At 41.2% G+C, this 20,707-nt stretch overlaps 1 protein-coding gene across 11 annotated transcripts in view; it reads right to left on the bottom strand.

Annotated features, from left to right (window-relative positions):
• Positions 1 to 20,707, bottom strand: part of NCOA6 (nuclear receptor coactivator 6) — an 84,238-nt gene that overhangs the window by 14,130 nt on the left and 49,401 nt on the right. For 7 of the 11 annotated variants that reach the window (XM_090286274.1, XM_090286272.1, XM_090286277.1 and 4 more), the window contains 5 exons: positions 16,650 to 17,766; positions 12,213 to 12,334; positions 6,284 to 9,274; positions 3,106 to 3,174; positions 244 to 280 (listed from right to left, as the gene is read on the bottom strand). In XM_090286274.1, coding sequence (XP_090142400.1) covers positions 244 to 280; positions 3,106 to 3,174; positions 6,284 to 9,274; positions 12,213 to 12,334; positions 16,650 to 17,766 — 4,336 coding nt within the window. The remainder of the gene's footprint in view (positions 1 to 243; positions 281 to 3,105; positions 3,175 to 6,283; positions 9,275 to 12,212; positions 12,335 to 16,649; positions 17,767 to 20,707) is intronic. The other 4 variants (XM_090286279.1, XM_090286278.1, XM_090286280.1 and 1 more) reach the window with 3 other exon arrangements.

The raw sequence follows: 20,707 nt of genomic DNA on the forward strand, positions 1-20,707 counted from the left end.
TATTAACATTTACTATTTATTCACTATGCTGAGTGCTGAACATGTTATCTCATTTAGTTTTAAAAACAATCATGAAAGGTAGAAATTTGCCACCAGGTTTTATTAAGAAAAATGTCACCTCTGAAAAGTTAGAACTCATGACAGCTCCCTACTTTAGAAGAGGTTTAATGGCTGAGAAAGCAGATACCCTTCAAAGAGGCTTATGCCGTATTCATGCTAAGTCTGCAGAAATGATCATCTTACCTTTGTCCAGACACTATGGCAGCATTTGCCTCGAGCTCTGAAAAAAATACAAAGGATAGAAATGAGATGTGGAAGTGTCTGGTATATATGTCTACGGGGAGAAGCTAGATGTTTCTGAGATTCTGAACGCCCTATTTTGGCTAACATGTCTCTGTGCCCAGCAGTATCCTCGCTCTACATGGTATAGAGACAGAGCTGGCACAGACACAAGTCGGTTGTCTGGGGCATAAGATGCTTACTTGGTCTATTTTTATTTCTACTCTACACTCTGAAATAATCCTGTTTGGATCAACAGAACTAAATTCACACTGCCTGGCTCATATTTCACTCAGGTGTAACTAGGTTAGTAAAATAAGCGTTTTCCTCTCATATAGAAGATACTATCTTCATTCTTAAAATATTCCCACCCTCCTGATACTTTTTTAAAAGAAATAATCTTCTAATATGTCTTAAACATCTATTAAGAATGCAGTCTCCTTCAAAGGACTACCTCACAGAATTTTAGAGGGCAGGCTGCCTTGCTTTGAGATATAGCCTACAGACCCCATTATGTTCCTGTTCCTCAACCACCCAACAATGCCCTTCAAGAAAAGAAAATCTCAGTAATTTGTCTATCAGGGTTTTGCTTAAATAAGCATCCTAAGGTTTACCAGCAGAAAACACCTTCTTCCTCCATTATATGCCTTTAGGTAGTTTCATCTTTTCTAATAGACTTCCCTAATAAACCAGTAGCAGTGATTCTCCTGGCTCTGGTCTCCCACAGCCTTGTGTCTGTCCCTGTCCTTGCTTTTAGGGAATTCAGCACATCAGACTCAGTGTAGATGTCTAATATAGCCTACTGATTACATGGTAACCTCTTGAAGGCAATGAAGCCAGAGTATCTAGATTATAGTTTTGACCTCATTGCTTATTAGCCATGCAACCTTAAACAAATTACTTGACCTCTCTGTGCCTATGCCTCATCTGATAAACGCTTTACCCACTATAAAGTTAAGAAGATTAAACAAATGTCACATATAAAAAATTTAGTACAATACCTGGTGCTTAGTAATAACTCAGTATTAGCTATTATTATTGTTGCTATGGTGCTCATGTTGATGCAGCCTTCATGCAAGGAGGCTGGACTACTCTGCCTTCGATGCAAACGCTAGGAGAAGAGAATCTGTGCTTCTCATTTTCTACTTAGCTCCCCATATCTGATCCATACAACCTGGAAACCCCTCCCCAAGAAACAGATACCAACTCACTGAATCTCTGATGCCTTGCTGGTTTTGCTGGAGCAAAGAAACTTATGTAATGTATGCTCAAAAATGGAAATGGCTCGTCAAAAGAGAGTGATTACAAAGAAATCTTGTTGTTTTGGAACAAAATTCAATGCTTTTGAGACACTTAACACTATCACGTTCATTCATATAAGTCTGGATCAAAGGGGTTTGGTGGAGGCAATTAGTGGCTTTGGGGGTATTTTAAGAAAATTCATTTAAGTCAAACTTTTAAAAGGAACAGGATTTTGGGCCAGTTATTCTGAGGAGGATATATATGGTAAAGTCCATTTTCTGGAGTAGAAAGTTGGGACAGGAAACAGAATTCCCTTTCCTTTTCTAGTTGTGCCTTTTCTCACCAAAGAAAAGGTTTAGCAACTAAACACTTCTCTGAATAATTTGTTCCATTTTCACCAATGTCACGTATCATGTGGCCAGTTGGTAGCTAAGGAAGAGTTACCCAAAGAGTGTGCAGTTGAAAGTCCTGTCCATCACACAGGACAGAACACCCTGAAGTAGGTTTAAAACATAATCACAGTCCTGACTGGTGTGGCTCAGTTGGATGGACATCGACCCACAAAGCTAAAGGTTGCCAGTTCGATTCTTGGTCAGGGCACATTGCCTAGATTGCTGGTTTGGTCCCTAGTCAGGATGTGTACCAGAGGTAAGTGATTTATGTTTCTCTCCCTCTCTCTCCACTTCCCTTCCCTTCTCTCTAAAAATAAATACATAAAACATATATTTTTTAAAAGTCACAAGTTATACCTGATTTTTACTGGCATAGACTTACAAAATTAAACATAATTCTGCTTTTTGTTTAAAAATTTTGTCAGGTGTATGAATTGTGCTATAAATGAGATTCTAATCCCCTGTGGAAAGCAGTCATACTTTTTTTTTTCTCCTGGTACCCCCTGAATGACCTACAGTGACAAATCACCCAGGCAAGATTAAACTGTAACCTATCTATGATATTTATCTGCTTTGGCAGTACTGTTATTGCCGTCAAGATTCCCATGCATTCAGAGCTGACCCAGCATCCCACAGCAATTATTTGTCAGATTAGCATGGGCTCCACCCTCCAGAAACACCATCCTTTGTGCTATTTACAGTGTCTTGGTCATGGGAAGAAACTTAATGCCATCCAGAGATGACTGAAATGATTCTATCTCCCTGGAGGAATGGCTACCTCACTGCAGCAGCAGTTCTCGAAACAAGCCTCGACTCCCTCTTAGTGCAGTAACGCTTGCCACCCCAGTGAGTGACCATATTCCAGTCCATCAGTTGCCAGCTATGAGTGTCAGGATTATGGAACAGGGTAAACTCTGCAACGGAAACCACCCATGGCGGGTGGCAGACAGACAATGGGCACTGAGATGCTCTTCTTGAGTTCCCTGGCTGCCTCCAGGAATGTGTAAGAGAGTAAGCTGCTCAGGGAGAAAATAACCTTAAATAGTACTGCACAAGCTCTGGCAGTCAACCAAAGTCTGTGTGAAACAAACTGATAAGAAGTTTCAGCCACTTCCTGGCACACTGAGAGCAGCAATAGTTCCTTCACACGTAACCCATTGCACTCTGAGACTTTTTCCAAAATGTGCCTTACCTGGTCTGGCAACAGACCCCTGCAGTGCTGTGGTTGGAGTTTCCTTTGGGACTAAACTCTGTGAAGGGGCTAGAGTAAGGAAAAAAAAAAAAAAATACAGGCCTTTTATTTTATTTTCTAGACCAAATAGAAAGCACTGACTGAATCAAAGGCTAAGTAACTGCTGAAATACACATACTCTTAGAGGGCAGTACTTGAAGTTGGCTTTGAAAGTACATTTCAAATCTTACTTAAAAACTTAACTACAATACTCAGTAAGGAGGTGGCCATGAGGACAACAGCACACATCAAATTTTTGCTTCTTGGGGTCAAGTTCTGTCCAGTCTCTAAAAAACCCAAAGCATACCTTAGTAGGCAACACAAACCACTTTCAGAGGAACAATTAATTACGCCATTCACCTTACCATTTAAAAAATTCTGTCTTATTCCTCTAAAGACTAGACTCCTTGAAATCTAAAATGAATCACATAATTTATTTTGTACTTTTCTACAGCACCTGGCAATAGCAATGGGCAGAAAGCAGATATTCAATTTATACTTAATAAATCAATTTGATATGTCATTTACTTATCTAAGAGGTATAAGAACTTACTAAGTCACTGTGCCAAGCACCCTTAGAAGCCAAATTACATCCTTTCTGCCCATCAGGAACTCAATCTAATATTAAAGATAAGATATACACACGTGGTACACTGGAGTGCACTGTGATGTTATATGAAGGAGATTTATCAAGTTATAAAGTGCTGCAGGAGTCCAAAGCATGGGAGACCTAGTCTAGACTGAGCAATCTTAAGGTACATTAAAGGGAGAAATAGAAGAATTAGTTTTGAAGGACAGACAGAACTTAGGCCCTTGAAGAGGAAAGTAATAGAACATATACTGTAGATTGGAAACTTCTTGGATCACACAGTAAAGATTAAAGGTCTAGATATGTTACAGTCACTCAAAGATATGTTCTCTCATCCTGATACTTCAGTCTAACAGCCTAGATAAACTGCAACAGTAAGTTTTATCCTCTTGTGGAAACTATGAATTTTGTTGACCTCTCTCCCAACCTGGTAAAAAGTCAATAATACATTTGTATTAAGGCTTTTTTTTTGAATGCTTACCTGATAAAGCTCAAAACTATAACTTAAGTTCTAGTTTTTAAAAAAATATATATATTTACTTATTTTTAGAGAGAGGGAGAAACAGAGGGAGAGAAACATCAATGTGTGGTTGCCTCTCATGCCCCCACAACTGTGGACCTGGCCCACAACCCAGGCATGTGCTCTGACTGGGAATTGAACCAGCGACCCCTCAGTTTGCAGGCCGGAGCTCAATCCACTGAGCCGCACCAGCCAGGGCTTAAGTTCTACTTTTAACTCCAGTACCACTTTCTCACAGTTTTAAGATAAAAAGCATGGCAGCCCCTTGAAAAAAGAATGGAAAGAATCTTAACTAAAATTGAGAATTTTTCCAGCTGCTGGTTCATCTCCCTAAGGCTCACACTTCTCTAGGATTGTATATGATGCATTATTATTCTCTTGGTACTGGAGGGAAAAGTTCCTTGAAAGACAGTAGAATGGAAACACTTAATAGCAGAAACTATATTTAAGTCATACCAGGTTGCCTTTTAAATCTTAGGGCTCACCTACCTCAACAGAACTAGAACCAGAACCCTACAGCACCTAGCCTAGTGAAGTCTTTGTTTCCTACTTGGGCCCTGAACTCCTTAAAGGCCTTTATCCCTCCCTGTCTCTTGAGCATTGAAGTAAGAGGCAGAGAGAAGGGGAATTAACCTTTCCAGAGCTCTATGAGGCAGTGTGTTGGCCCCTATAAAGGCTAGGCTCATTGAATATTTGTATAAGTTCTGGGAGGTAAGAATTACAATCTTCATTTTACACATGAAGCACATGGGCTTACAAGAGGTTAAGGAATTGTATCCAACTGTGAATGGTAACCAGTGGAGCTAAAATTTGAACTCTGATCTTACCCTGAAGCTTGTGTTCTTTCTGCCCCTTCTCCTGGGTGCTTAACCACTCAAGCAGGAGTAGGCACTTGAAGTATTTTGGCTGCATAAACAAGATAGGTACTATTAGCTGGCCTAGAATATAGCAATGGTCCTTCCTAGGTTTGGCAGTGTGCAACTGATTCCACCCTAGGGAAACAGTGCTTTTCAACCACTTAAGATTCACAGAAGGAGGAAGATGTTTGTGTGCGGGAGGGGGACAAATGCGAAGGGAAGAAGAGGAGGTGTAAGAACACCTATGCATCCATCATTAGCTCACCTTAACACTGGAAATAATCTGAGCTACATATATATAAATGGAATGGTCTAATTTACAAAGAGACTGCATCGAAAAGAAACTGGTAATAATTTTGTTTTTACCATTTACTAAATGATTACTCTAGTCTTGTGCTAACCATGTTATATGCATTATCATTGAATTCTTACAACTATTGTTCCCATATTACAAAGGAGGAAACTGAAGTTGGATTGTTCCCATATTACAAAGGAGGAAACTGAAGTTGGGAGTGGTCAAGGAATTTGCATAAGCCCACACAGCTGGTAAATACCAACCCCAAACCTATCTGTCTCTCAGACACTTAGTTTCTCCCATGTCTATTATCATGGGACCTGATTTTCTGGAAAGTTCTCCTCTGGAGCAGCCACTCAGGAGGGAATAGTCTCTGGGATAGTGTACAGTGAAGAAGGGGCTATTAGAACCCTGTTCTGAAACCAGTGGGAGGAAGTCTTTACCATGGTAAGGAGAACCTGCAGAAGCTGTTCACACTTAAAGGACAAGGTCACACTGGAGGTTCTACTCTGTACTTTGAACAAATACTGAACTCCTCTGAGCTTCAATCTACTCACCCATAGAATGGGATGAGAGCTACCTAACATAGTTTGGTATGAAGATGATGTAAGATAACATATGTAAAAAGGCTTCCTTGTAAAATGAAAAACTATAGAAATGAAAGGTGTATCATTATTTCAGGACCATTGTAATCAATGAAAGCTTAACATGAGATTTTAAAAGTATATTTTCCCAAAGCACTTCTAATAAATGAAACATCACTATTACCATTTAGCCCATTCTTCTTCCTCCAAGTTTACAGGGAGTCATGCTTTCTCTTGTGGGACAGGCCATCAAAAAATGGACAGGAGGAGATGATGACAGGCCCGAGTACATACCTATGCTGGGTAGAAGCTCTGGACGGGATCCCACCTTCTCCTCCACTAGGCCACCCGCAAGTGGTTCAGATGCTATGCCAACATGATTGTTTTTTGTGGTCGGCGCCGCAGAGATGAGCTCAGAGGGTACCAGAGTGGTTACAATCGAGCGTACACTGGTGGGGAGAGTACTGCCAGGTAAGCTGGGTCCTCCTGAGGCGGAGCCCGAGCCCACAGGGCTAGAGGTCGTTTTTAGCAGAGTGGGTGCTGGGGGCGTTGGGGTTTTACCGTCCAGCTCTGTGGGTAACTGCTCTGTTCCCACAAGCCCTGGAGCTGTAGTCTCTAGCCCGTGGCCTTCAGTCTCTCCATCTGCACCATATTGTTCTTCCCCTTTTTCAAGAGAGCCTGTAACTTTCTTACATGCCTTGGTCAGCAAAATCTGGCCGATTTTGTCCACTTTTCCTTTGCCTTTACTAGATGAAACTGGGCTTCGCCGGTTGACAGAGGAGCCTGGGCTATTGGTCAAAAGGGGAGAAACCATTGTAGTTGACTGTGAAGAGGGCAGAGGGCTTTGATCTGCTGAGGTGCTCACCTGAGGACTAGCCTCATCTGGATTCAATTCTTTCACTTGCTGGATAGGGGGATGAGGAGGGACAACTGGAGAAGCTGTACAAGGTGGGGAAGGAAGCTGAACTGGGGCGGCTCGTGAGTTAAGGATCAAGGGTCGACCTGCGTGTATGTTTGGAGCAGGACTATTGGAAGGAGTATTAGGTGGTACAGGAGAAGAAAATTTTATGTTCTGAGGTATGTGCAAGGGGCCAACGACTGCAACGGAGGGAGGCATCAAGCCAGAGTTGGTTGTCAGTGGGGCTGCAGGAACTGTGCTTGGCTGTGATCCTTTCATAACCTGAATTATTGAGGATGAGTTGATAAAGACAGGTGTAATGAACTGAGGTCGGGCATTAGACTGAGCAGCTGACTGTCCTTCAGAAACCATAACCTTGTTACCCATACTGGGCATTGTGACGACTGTTGACATTAGTGCAGATTGCAGGTGAGTTGGCAGAGCTGCTGATGTGTTAGCTGAAGTTGTGATGGGATTGGAAGTTACGAAAACAGTTATCTGATTTGGAGGCAAAGGAGTGGAAATAGAGGAAGAGCTGACAGGTCTTGAGATTACTGGAGGGATGCTTGATGGAACATTAGAATTGACCTCACTCAGTTCTGGATGCACAAGGGTTGAACATGGCTCATTACTGTGAGGTAAATTTAGGGAATTTGAGGATTCTTTAGGAGACGGATCCTGCAGTGTGGGAATGACAGATGCTTTTTTCAGATCCTCCCCAGAAACTACCGGAGGTGTTACTTCCACATCTGTAAGCCCAGGGGGTTTAATGGTCACATTAGGAGCTCCAGAGTTGTCAAGAAGTTGACTTAATGATGTTGGTGCTTCCCTCATAGCAGGAGACACCAAATTTTTGTTCTCTTCAACACTGGGGAGTTTGTTAGGATCTGAAGGTTGCCCATCCTTTTTGGATTGATCTTCAGGGACAACCATTTTAACTTCTTGGGCAGGTACTGCTTTTAGCTCAACGTTTACCTGCTCCTTCCTACCCTGGGAATTCTGGCAATCACTGTCCTGTGGCACATTCAAGCTCTCCTTGTTATCCTCAAGAGCACCCCCCACGGCAGCCACAGGCATGGTAGAATTCTGAGGATTCAGCCCGCTGTTGTTAGGAAAGCTTCCGGGTACCGGGGGATTGGCCAAAGGAGTAGGACTGACCAAAACATTTCTTGGCAACTCCACGTTCTGCAACAGGGCTGCATTTGTTTGAGAGGACAGAGTAAGTTTAGGGGCTTTTGAATTTTGTCTCCCAGGACTTGGAGTGGTTTTTCTACTAGACCCAGGACTAGACCTGCGACTGTTGCTTGGGCTTGCCCGTTTTGTTGCTCCAGAATTAGACTGCTTTCCAGAATTCACCACCACTGAATCTAATTTGTGAGTCTGAGGGGCCGCAAAGTTAGAAGGATTATTCATGGTAAGATTTGAAGGTGCTTGCCCAATAGCCTTCAAAGTTGTTGGATTTAGGCCCTGTTGATCAAAGCCCCTGTTTAAATTTGGTCTAGGAGGTAAAGGAATATTAATCTGTGGGGGAAACAGTCCTGCTATCGAGGCATTGAGTCTTTCTGGTGATAGACTGATTTCTGAAGGTTCTGTACTGGGAGGGCGGTTGTTGGGTGTCTGAGGATAATAGGGCCTGGGGCTGGCTCTGTTTGGTGTTTTAGGCCTAGACGTTTGGGTTGGAGCAGCCACATTCGGAAAGTGGTGGCCATGAGAGCTAGGCAGGGAATTTATAGGGGGTTGCTGGGGAGTTGCACCTTGAGTTGCTGGAAGAGGTGATGGCCCAGGTTTGGGCACTGTCATCATTAACTGATTCTGGGAAACTACTAAATGTGAAGGCATGTTATTTGGGCCTCCTGTGACAGATGGTACTTCATTGCTACTTGCTTCAGGAAGTGAGGACATATCTCCCAGCGGTGAGCTGGAAGGATTCTGTGAGTTTTCCTGATATACTATTTTCCTCGAACTACTTCCCAAAGGAGTGTTCACAGGCATTGGCATTCTTTGTTTATCAGGTGACGGCGGAACAGAGGCAGGTCCTTGTAAACTGACCATGACAGGCATAGTGCCACTCTGTTGCATGGGCATTCTCTGGGAATCTGGGTTCAAGGGGCCTCTTGGGGGATGGACATTTTGGGAGACTGGAAGCCTAACTGATTTGGGGTCCTGCTGCATCATGAGCATCATCATCATTTGTTGCTGCTGCTGCTGTTGTTGTTGCTGCTGCTGAGACTGTGGCTGACTGGGAGGTGGTGGCTGCTGCTGCTGTGGCGGTGGCAGTTGTGGCTGTGGCTGCTGCTGTGGTGGCTGTGGTGGGGGTGCCACATGCTGCATGAGCTGAGGAGGCATCTGCTGAAGTGGCCTCTGTTCAACTGGTTGAGAAGGATAACCTAAAACAAGCCCCCAAAATCAGGGAAGTTAGATTTTTAGTAAGAAAAGCTTTGCTACCTTTAGAGTATAGCCAAGCAATACTCATTTAGGCGTCACAGACTGTGTACAAACAGCTCAGGCATGCCAATTCCTGGGGGGCAGAGGCTGCCCCTCATTATTTGACATAAGCAAAGGGCACACTGCTTAAAGTAAAAAGCAAAGCATCATGAACTTGAGGTCCTCAGTCTTTAGGGTCTGAATGAGGCATTACTGTACTAAGACTCTAATAGACAGACACTCTGTGCTATGCACTGCAGGTGGCCAAGTTTATAACAGCCAAAGATTTAGATGAAATGAGAAAAACTCCATCAAGAGCAAGGAACTGATCATCCGGCTTTGGGGGTCTCACGCAGGCATAAATATTTCACTGTACTTGTGAATGAAGTAAAACAATTAGGATGTACTTTTTCTGTTAGTACAGATTAATTTTTTAAGACTTGGTTTTGTTGAAAATGCCAGCATCGAAGATAGCTTTTTAATTCTTTCAACAGAAGTAAAATGTAACTTTCTAGGATTCAGTTTCTTAAGAAAGAGGGATTTAAAGTTACTCCAATCCATTGACTCCACACAACATGCTGGAACACTCAGGTTCAATCCTTTGGGGGAACTCAAATGAATTAAACTGCCCTTCCAACGTAAATCAGTTTAATAAATAGATGGAGCGAATAGAAGTTTATACACATATTGAGAATAAAATGAGGGCACTGACGATTTTTTTTTAATGGATATTAATTTTCTATGAATCCACAATTGGAAAATAAGCCAGAAGCATAGCTCTCATGAATAAAAAATAATTCTGAGAAAAGAACTCTAAGGGACAATGCCCTGTAGATCAGCAGAAGGCAACATCTCAAATGGTTCTTTCTTTTGTGAAGATTTTACTTCGCTTTTAGAACCAAAACCTTAAATGATTCCGAGAATAAAGATGGTTCGGTGGGAAAAAGTGGGCATGTAGCTGGGATACAATTTCACAAACTAGATTTGTCCCACTGTTGTGTGAAAATACATTTGCAAAGTTTTAAGAAGGTGCAGGAATAAGAATGGTTGGCTCTGGCACTTGGAAGAAATGCTGGCTCAAGATTTTCAGACAGCTACCAAATGCTGCTGATCCACTGGGTCAGACCCTGTGCTCAAGAGTGAATTAATATATTCTGGCCAAAGATTTCCATGGCGCCAATAAGTACAATGTGCAGAATCCGGTTTTGAAGATTTTTTTAAAAAATCCTTTTTTGTTTTAGGCTCAAGTGACTTCTTTATATTTATAAAGCCAATGACATGGCATTTCCATAGGTTTAACTCAGGTTCCCATGTTAGGAAAATTGTAATTTCTGTAGAAGCCCTTTGATGTTAGGGCTATGACACAAATGACTTGTATTTTTAAAATCAGGCCACCAGACAGTACAGTAAATGCCAACGAGAGCAGCACAGACAATATAGCAGCCTCTCGAAAATAAGTTAAGGGCCCGGCTGCTATGAAGTTCCAGAAGCTAGAAGCAGCAGTCCAAAGGACACTAATGATAAGACACATTGGGGTTGCCATGACAGAAATGGTGAGAGAGGAAAAGCCAGGACACACACAGTGCATATGACATGATCAAGAACCAAATTTATTCATCAAGGAATGCAAACTTATATGCTTTTAGGGGTCAGACTGGTAGTGAAGAAGAGAAGTGGGCTGATAAAAGACAGTAGTCCTGTGAACAGAGCCAAACTGCAGAGCAGATGCTCTGTCTAAAGTTATTTAAATTCAGATTTTTGTCTGGTTTAAGATACTGTACGACAATTCAAACATGTTACAGGTCAAATTCGGCCTGTAGGCTCCCAGTTTGCAAGCTGTAGAAAGGAAGCAATAATCCCAGGTATGAGGACCCCTGGGATTCATATAACAAGAATTCAGATGTGTCTGAGGGAAGAAGGTACCTTCTTGTTTGTAATGCCTTCTAGACATACTGGCAAAGACTGGTGACCTCCCAGCCTCAATTCCGCTGCTGCAACTCACCGAATGAAAGTGTGGTGTGCTCAAACAATTCATAATAAATAATACAAAGTACTGACATCATGGTGGACTTTCTTCTTGATTCACTTTTAAAATACATAAATTAAGGGTGGATTAAAATTTATCCCTAAAATAACACCACTCTCACTTATATGTCAAAAAGAAGGTAGAATAACTTGTGAGGACGAAAAAAATATAATCCTTTGCATATACAGAGGAGTGTCAGAAATGTGACAGGCTTGTGTGTTTTCAACTGTCTCACAGGGGAATGAGGTTACAAATCACTGCTCAGGTATAGATATTGTGACAGGTGGTGGCCTTAGTTCTATAATACCTAGGTTGGAATAAATGAATTTTGGAAACTTTTTCCTTTTCAACATTTTTCAGCATTTAGAGGACAATAATATTTTATCATCAGAAAGGTGCACAGCACAGGGGGCTTCAACAAAACTGGTCCTAATTATTATTAAGCTAGGAGGTAGGTAGACATGTGTCTTTCTTATTTTAAACCCTGGTATTTCTCTACTCTGAGAAAGCCCCAGTGGGAAAGGCTACAGGAAAGACGCAGGCAAGCAGGATTAGAGCGAAAACATCTTTTCATTTAATCTTATTTCATTTTGATGCCAAATAGAACCTTGATATTGACAAGAATAGAGATACTTGACATTTCAGTCTGATCTAATGAGGACTTAAAATAAAGACTAATTTGAGCAGAATCAATATATCTTCAGAAATTATATTTGAACTTTTTACTTACTATAAAGGCAAATTTTCCAAATACTAGACATATTAAACTGCTAGCATAGTTAGGAGACAAAATAATATAATACTGTTTCCTTGAAGAGAAGTCTTGTAATGCTGTATAAATGATGACAAGCATATAATCTTTAACATTTTATCACCTGGTGGTCGGTTTGAAAATTCTGGCAGTTTAGGGCCTGAGGTGTCCAAGTTAATTCCTTGTTCTCCAGGCAAGGGCTGCTGATCAGCCTCCTCTAGACCGGCTGGGCGAGTATCTGGGGTGCTAAAAACAAATTGCACATTTGAGTAAACTGTACAGTTCATCCATGAAATTACCTTAACCTCTCCCCTATTTCTGAAGAACTAAAATCTGTTTGCATGATCATTCCTACCATTATTTACATTTCTCTAGTCTGATAAAATATTTAGTATTTGGCATAAAAATAACCTGGCAATTTCATTAAAATTTAAAATCTACTTAATCCAATAGCACAGCTATTCACCCAAAGTGCCTTCTACAAATTTCTGATATAATGATTTTCATATAATCATCCATCTTTTAGATGTTTTAAGACTTGACCATAGTTTCAGCTATGAACATTATCAAGTACTGTCCTGTGAAACCACATTCTCTCTGGTGTATTAAATTCAACCAGTAGTGTACATTGTTTCTTTTTTGTGGATATTACAGCGGTGGCTCCCATAATTTTGAACACTTAACAAAAAGTTATAGGTTGCTGGTGAAATGGTATTCAGAACAAAGACGGAGAATAGCAGAACAAAGCTAATTAATTTTGTTGCAACGTATTTGTAGACATCCCACTGGCTTCGGAATGCTTTCATTTTCACCTCGGTGTAGCGTAAAAATTTTTAGTGGTAAAGAGGACTTCTGGCCAAGATGGAGGCACCCTCCACAACAATAAGAACTAGCATTACCTCAAAACGAAAAACGAGAACTACTTGAGAATTTAACTGCGCGGAAGTCTAACAAATAGATACAAAGAAGCGCTACTCATCCAGACGCGGAGGAGGGGCAAAGAGAATGTGGTGTGGCGGTGGAGGTGGCGACAACAGCAGCCGGCATAATGCGAGGTCACACATTATAAAAGCTGGGAGAAACACCTGGGGAGCACTCCCAGCACCAGACCAGACCGTGCAGCTCATGGTTCCAGTGCTGGGGAAAACAAAACCACCTTGCTTCTGACGGTACAGACCAGTGGGGGTTGGGGCAGAGGAAGAAACTGCTGATCTCTTAAGCAGAGTCCGTTTGTTTATTTAGACCGCTCCCACTGTCCTAGAACGCCTGCAGACCCACCCACTCTGGGAACCAGGGTCTTAGACTGTCTGCAGACCCACCCACTCTGGGAACCACAAGCCAGGGCAAGAGCAGGGAAGGCGCCAGTCCCACACGGGAAGTGGAGAAGTGCCTGGAAAAGGGGCGAGTGCTAAGAAAGAGACATTGTTTCCTCTCAGACCCCTCCCCTATGTGCAGCGCCAGAATGTGGTGAAACAGGTCGCCCTCCACTGACGAATATCTAAGGCTCCGCCCCCTATAACATAACAGATGTGACAGCTCTACCTAAGAGGCAAACACAGCAGCTTGTGAAGTTGAGGAGACAGAGAAGTACAGCGCATAAGAGGGAGCAGATCAAGGTTCCAGTGGGAGAACTAAGAGACAAGGAGATAGCCAACCTAACAGATGCAGGGCTCAAAACACTGTTGATAAAGATGCTCTCAGACTTGACAAGTTTGAATATGGGAAACCCATAAGGGAAGAAGTGAAGGCTATGGTAAGTGATATGAAGGAAAATCCACAAGAAGCCAATGGTGAAGGGAAGGAAACCAGGGTTCAAATCAATGATTTGGAACATAAAGAAGAACTAAACAGTCAACCACTGCAGAATGAAGAAACAAGAATTGAAAAAAATAAGAAGAGGCTTAGGGACCTCTGGGACAACTATAAATGTGCCAACATCTGAATCATAGGGGTGCAAGAAGAAGAGGAAGAGCAAGAAATTAAAAACATATGTGAAAAAATAATGAAGAAAAACATCCCAAGTTTGTCGAAGGAAATAGATGTCCAAATCCAGGAAGTACAGAGTCCAAGACAAGCTAGACCCAAGGACCACACCAAGACACATCATAATTAAAATGCCAAAAGTTAAAGAGAATCTTAAAAGCAGCAAGAGAAAAGAAGAGAAAGTTACCTACAAAGGGGTTCCTATAAAACTACCAGCTGATTTCTCAAAAGAAACTTTACTGGCAAAAGGGACTGGAAAGAAGTATTCAGTGATGAAAAGCAAGGACCTACAATCAAGATAACTCTATCCAGCAAAGCTATCATTTAGAATGGAAAGGCAGATGAAGTGCTTCCCAGACAAGGTAAAGCTAAAGGAGTTCATCATCACCAAGCCATTATTATATGAAATTTCAAAGGGACTTATTTAAGAAAAAGAAGTTCAAAATTATGAACGCTGGAGGCTTATCAGCTGGGAGGGGGAAGGGGCAAGAATGGGGAAATGGTGCAGGAATTAAGAAGTGTAACTGGTAGGTACAAAATAGACAGGGGGATATAATAGTATAGGAAAGGGAGAAGCCAAAGATACAGGCATGACCCATGGACATGAACTAAGGGCAGTGGGACTGCTGGATGGAAGGGGGGTACTGGGCGGAGGGGAGCAAAGGGGGAAAAAAGTGGGAAAACCAACTGCATAATCAATAAAATTTTAAAAAATTTTAGTGGGGAAGAAATGACGAAAATATTATCTACTAACACCCACATTCCCATAGAATCAGTGTTCACATTCCTCATTTTGTTTGTAATCTTACTCCTCGCTGCACCTTGCTTTCCTACCTTTAGGTTCCCTTTGCCCTGATCTTGGTCACCTTTTAGACAGTATTTTATCTCACTGTATTCTGTGTAGCTTCATAAGTATTACCTTTAATACAATTAAAAAGCCATACCATAGGACATGAAAATTTAGAACCTGAAGCAGGTACTTAGCATACTCAGGGGTCTGTATTGGTTTGTTCCTTACATGACTTCTCTCTCACTTCAAATTATACCAAGGATTCTATAGTATTCTTTACCGCTAAAAAAATCTCAGGTGTCTAGTTGAGCCACCTCATGTTATGGATGAGAAAACAGGCTTAAACAGGTGTAACAGACAGGCCCAAGGTTCCACAGGGAGCTAGCAAAGAGCTGAGAGGAGGTGCTCTTCCTATTAAACCTACTGTCTTCCTTTCCTAGGAGTGATGATGTATAAGGCCCTTTCACAATCTGTAGCCCCAGCAAGTAAGCAATCTCCCTTAGGGATGGTGAAGAAGCAGAAATGCATTCCAACAGCAACTAAATAACCTCACAATTTTACTTCTAGACTACTGGGAGAAATAAACATCACCACAAAAAATATTATTCCTATAGGTTGATAGCAGTAAAGAATTTAACTTAGATCTATTGAAAAAATTATATAATTATTGGGCTTATTGAGTTTGAATTCAGGAAAATACAGGTTAATATATAATTACTGATTTATGAGATTCAAGAAACAGCAAGTGAGCATGACATAATATTAGAGTACAACCAAAGAAACTGTGAGGAAGCTGGGAAAAGGTAGTTGGTTTTATTTTGAACATGTATCCTTGTTTAACTAAAGCTCCCTTATTCTTTTCTACAGTTCTAATAATTTATTTCAATTAGCCCATTCCTCATTCGTCACTATTTCTCGTTAATAAATAATTAAAGGCAGAAAATTCAGTTTAATCAGTATTCTTTCTGGAACTATTTTATTAAAGCCAAAAACATGACTTAAATTAACACTTAGCTTCAGAAAATGAAGTACAAATTAATCGTCTTTCCTGCTGTGATCTTGCAAAAGAACTCACCTGGTGAACCCTTTATCAAAAGGGTAACTGATTTAAAAGGTCCAATCATCATAGCATGAGGTTTTAAGCTTCTAGGGATAATAAAGAACCTTTAAAGGAAAGGCACCTGTACAAAAAAACCATTTCTATTTGAGAGACAGCAGGGAGTCTCCATAGTAGTTTTCAGTTCCAAAACACATTTGGCCTCTCTGGTTCCCCAACAGCCATTATAAGCCTGAAGTGTTGTAAAGGGTTGTAGTGTGGTAGCACTGGCTATTTTTCAGGCTCTTGACTGCGACAACCCCCAGGAGACTATTGACATTAAAAGACATATATCAGTCAACTGCAATGTTATGAACTTTGAATCCTTATTTGAACAATCTGTAAAAAAAATTACTTTGAGATAATCAAGGAAACTTGAACTCTGGATACCTGAGAATATGAAGGAAGTATTATTTTTCTAGGTGTGCTAATAGTATTGTATGGTCTTTAAAAAATCTGTCCTTATCTTTCAGAAGTATATACTGAAATATTTAAAATAAATTAGCTTTAAAATAATCAAGAGGGTAATGAGTAGGGCACAGATAAAGGCAAGATGTGCTATGAGTTGATTGCTGAAGAAGGGGGATTTCATTATACTATTCTAATTTTATATATGTTTAAAATTTTCCATCAGAAAAAGTCCATATAGAAATAAATGAATAAGATTTCAGGCAAAACCTATCACAACCTACTTTAGATCTTGCTGACTATTTTTCTTCTTCCGAGGGGGTTTCTTCTTCTTCGGTTTATTTGCATTGGTATTGTTTTGCTTATTGTTTACCCCAAAATGGCCTGCAGAGATGTCACTCTGTAATAAGTTGACCAACAATGGGCTTGTTAGTGTGACGTCCTTATTGACTGGGAAGCCTGGATTCTGACCACAGGACATCTGATTTCCATTGGGTGCTCCACTGAAAGGTGCATTGAAAGGCATCCCATGGCCTGAGAAGTGGTTTCCCGAGGCACTGTTTCCCTGCATGGCCTGCACATGGGGGGGGACCATGTTGGTTTGTTGCATGCTAACATCAGGAATCATTTGAGACAAGCTGGCGTCATTATTTGCTGTAGTAGTAGGGTCACCATGCTGCTGGGCCATGTGTGAGCTGGGCCCTGGTGGCCGTAAGACCTGGCCCTGAATCCCCATAACCTGAGAAGGACTGTTGTTCACAGGCCCTTGCTGGGGCAGCATCTGTCCTGACATCTGTCCCGTAAACTGCACCATGTTTCCTTGCATGTTTGGAGTTGGTCCCCTCATTATCTGTGCTGGTCCCGACATGACATTGGATTGGTTCTGAGTGTTAAACTGTTGCTTATTCCCCTGCATCTGATTGGTCATGATCTGCTCTATCATTGGGTTCTGCTGGAGCAAAACTTGCCCCTGAGGCCCCATCATCTGGTTATGTGTTGCCATCATTTGTGGGCCCTGCTGGGGAAGCATCTGCTTGGGTGGGGTCATCCTTTGGGGCGAGGGCCCAAGATTTTGGCTCTGAGAGTTCACCATCATCTGGCCCTGTGGCATAAGCGGGGTCCTTGGAAGGATCATAGGGTTCTGAGGGTTCAAGCTTCCTTGTTGCTGGACCATCTGGCCCTGGGAGGGCACAATCTGCTGGTGCATGCTCATCAGCTGAGATGGTGGGCCCTGCTGGGGCTGGCCTTGCATGTTGCCCAGGTTCACCTGAGGAACCCCAGAACTACCAGCCTGCTGGTTGTTCATGTTGCCATGAATTCCCATGAGGCTGGGCTGCATCATATTTGGTGGCCCGTGGGACACCTGAATCTGGTTTTGAGGAGGACCAGCTCCTTGACCACCTTAAAAAAAAAAAAAAAAAAAAGCATAGTTTCAGAAAGAAATACTATTATTTTATTGGTGTTAAGATACTCAAATGACCTTAATTAGAAAAACACCCATTACCATATATCCTCTGAACACCATAAACAAATGTGCTGTGTTTGACATACTTCTGTGGGTTTTCTAAAGTATGGAGATTTGACTGTGGGATAATTATTAATTTTCGATAACCATACAACAGAAGAGAAGAATCAGTTTCATTACTTCTATTTGGTAACTTAAAGATAACATTTCAAAGATCAATAAAGTTTACTTTCTTTCATATTAAATGAAGAGCAAGGCAGTATCTTATTATTTAAAAGGGACTTGTTCCCCATAACTCACTGAATGTTTCTAGCCAAATGAATTTTTCCTACACCGATGGCTGGGGTCCACCCCACAGGCCTGCTTGGATTTCAGCCTCCAGCTGTGGATGTAAGGTGGGCTCCAGACGGCATGTCAGGGATATCATGGAGTAGGGTTGATTAAAGTGAGAGCCAACATCAATGAAAACTTGTGTTTTCCTGGAACTCTTTGGGTAGAGCATGGCACCCCTCCTGTGACACCTGCCCTCACTTGCAGGGTCTAGTAACAGACCTCAGTTTGGGGTGGGAATTTGGCCTTAAGAGAACATGTGTAAATATGTCACAGGGTGTGGTCTGGTTTTAGCCTTTCATGAATTTAATAAATATGGATAGGAAGTAGATTAAAAGGATAATGAAAATTAATGAAAAACACTGTAGGCTAGTGAAATAAGCTCTGCTTTAGATGAGCCAAGGAAACAAAGAATGTGATGTATCCTCTTAGGAAAACCGTACCAATGCTTCTTGAAAAGGTAATAATGACTTTTTTATTTTAAATCTGTGTTTTTTAAATATGTTGGCACTTTTAAAAAACAATTATTTATTTATTTGTTTATTTTTAGAGAGAGAGGAAAGGAGAAAGAGAGGGAGAGAAACATCACTGTGTGGTTGCCTCTCACTAACGCCCCCAACTGGGGACCTGACCTGCAACCTAGTCATGCGCCCTGACTGGGAATCAAACCAGCGACACTTGGTTCGCAGGCTGACACTCAATCCACTGAGCCACAGCAGCCAGGGCGGTAATAATGACTTTAGATGTGTGATATCTGGATGCTGCACTTTAAAGAGAAGAACACCTAATATTTCTTAAGGACAGGTCTCCTCTACCCCAGAGTGGTAGAAATTATTTAATCCTGATCTGAAAGCTGAGCCTCTGGTAGAAGTCAACTGATAGATGACCCAGAAGCTCTAGGTACAGAATAGTTAACAAGGGATATTAAAACTTCAGTGACACTCTCTTGGCAGTTCCTGGTGGTCCCCACAGAACATGTTCTATTCTTCTAAGTGATTTCTAATTTAGACAAAGATCAATGCTTGGCTTATTGCAGTGTTTACCTATTTGGGGTCTTAGGGATTTTCCTATAGTTACTAGTATTATCTCTCCCATTTTACTGAATAACCTTCTAGCTTATTTTATCTCCCTTTTATTTTTCACTTTTAAACGGGGACTATAAAGTGGCAGGCACAACAAAGTTATGAGGCCAGTCCATGCTCCAGCTAGGGAGGCAGGGGACAAACTGTCTGTTGTTCACATTATCCAGTTTTCCTGAAACTCAAGGAAGATTTGCTAAACCAGTCTTATAAACTCTTGACTTGAACTCCACTACCACTGTATATACTATATCCACTGAATATGCCAGTGTAAATTCATCCAATCAACAACTATTGAGTGCCTATGTATAAGGCACTTTTGGTACTGACATAGTATCAGTAAACAAGATAGACCAAATCCCTGACACCTTGAGGTCTAGTTGACAAGAGACAATAACAAACAGACAAGTATTTTTATAGGAAGAAGTAAAAGCTAACAGGTAAAAATAAAGTAGGGTAAGAATACAGAAAACACCAGGCAAGAGTAGAGCTATCTTGGATGGGATAAATGGGGAAACGAAAACAATATGTGCATGTGGGAGGTACCATATACAAATACATTATAGCTGTATTTGGGTGGAGGAATCATGATTTTATCGCTGTTTTAAAACCTCCTATAGAAAACACGATTTCACAAAGCTCAGGAATGCAGTTTTACACCAGCAGATAGGGAGAGACAAGTTTGCCCTACCTTCGTCCTTCAAGAGGTAGTCTGAACTATTTTTTAAGTTAGAATTTTTCTCATTCATTAGTGATTTATAATTAAAGCTGGAACCACACAATTAAATTAACTCCAAGTGGGGGTGGAGTTGAGAAAATATTTGCACTAACTCAGTTTTAACTGCCTAAATGAGAAAGGTAAGAGGATTACTCATGTGGTAGTTAAGCAACCAGAACCATGAAGTCTGGGCTTACATAGTACTGTTTTACAAACACTTTTAAACTGTTCTGCTCCACCCTATTTCTCCTTCAAAATTTCTTCTTATATACAATACATTGTTCGCATTAAACTAGTACTGATTGAAGTTTGGTCTTCAAAACACCACAGTGTAAATCAGAATTCAGACATTTAGCGTAAACACAGCTAACATGTACTATATAGAGATTTTTTTAAGTTGCAGCTGTTCAAAATGCCATGTCCCTCCATGTCTTTGGACCTATAGTTTTCTCTGCCACACACACAGTTTGCCCTATTACTAACTCAGGGGTTGGGAAGCTATGGTCCATGGGCCAAATCAGGCCCACTGCAATTTTGAAAATAAAGTGTTTGAAACACAGCCAAACTCATTCAGTTATGTATTGTCTCTGGCTACTTTTGTACTACAACAGCAGAGTTAAGTAGTTCCCAAGCTTAAAATATTTACTATTTGATTCCTTTCAAAACAGAAAAAATAGCTGAACCCTGCTGTAATTCAAGTTTCACCTACTTTCCTTAGGTGTTTCCAGGTTCCTGAGACATTCTACCTAC

The sequence above is a fragment of the Furipterus horrens genome, unplaced genomic scaffold, assembly GCF_987537825.1.
Source record: "Furipterus horrens unplaced genomic scaffold, mFurHor1.1.pri manual_scaffold_8, whole genome shotgun sequence".
NCBI classification, from domain to species: domain Eukaryota; kingdom Metazoa; phylum Chordata; class Mammalia; order Chiroptera; family Furipteridae; genus Furipterus; species Furipterus horrens.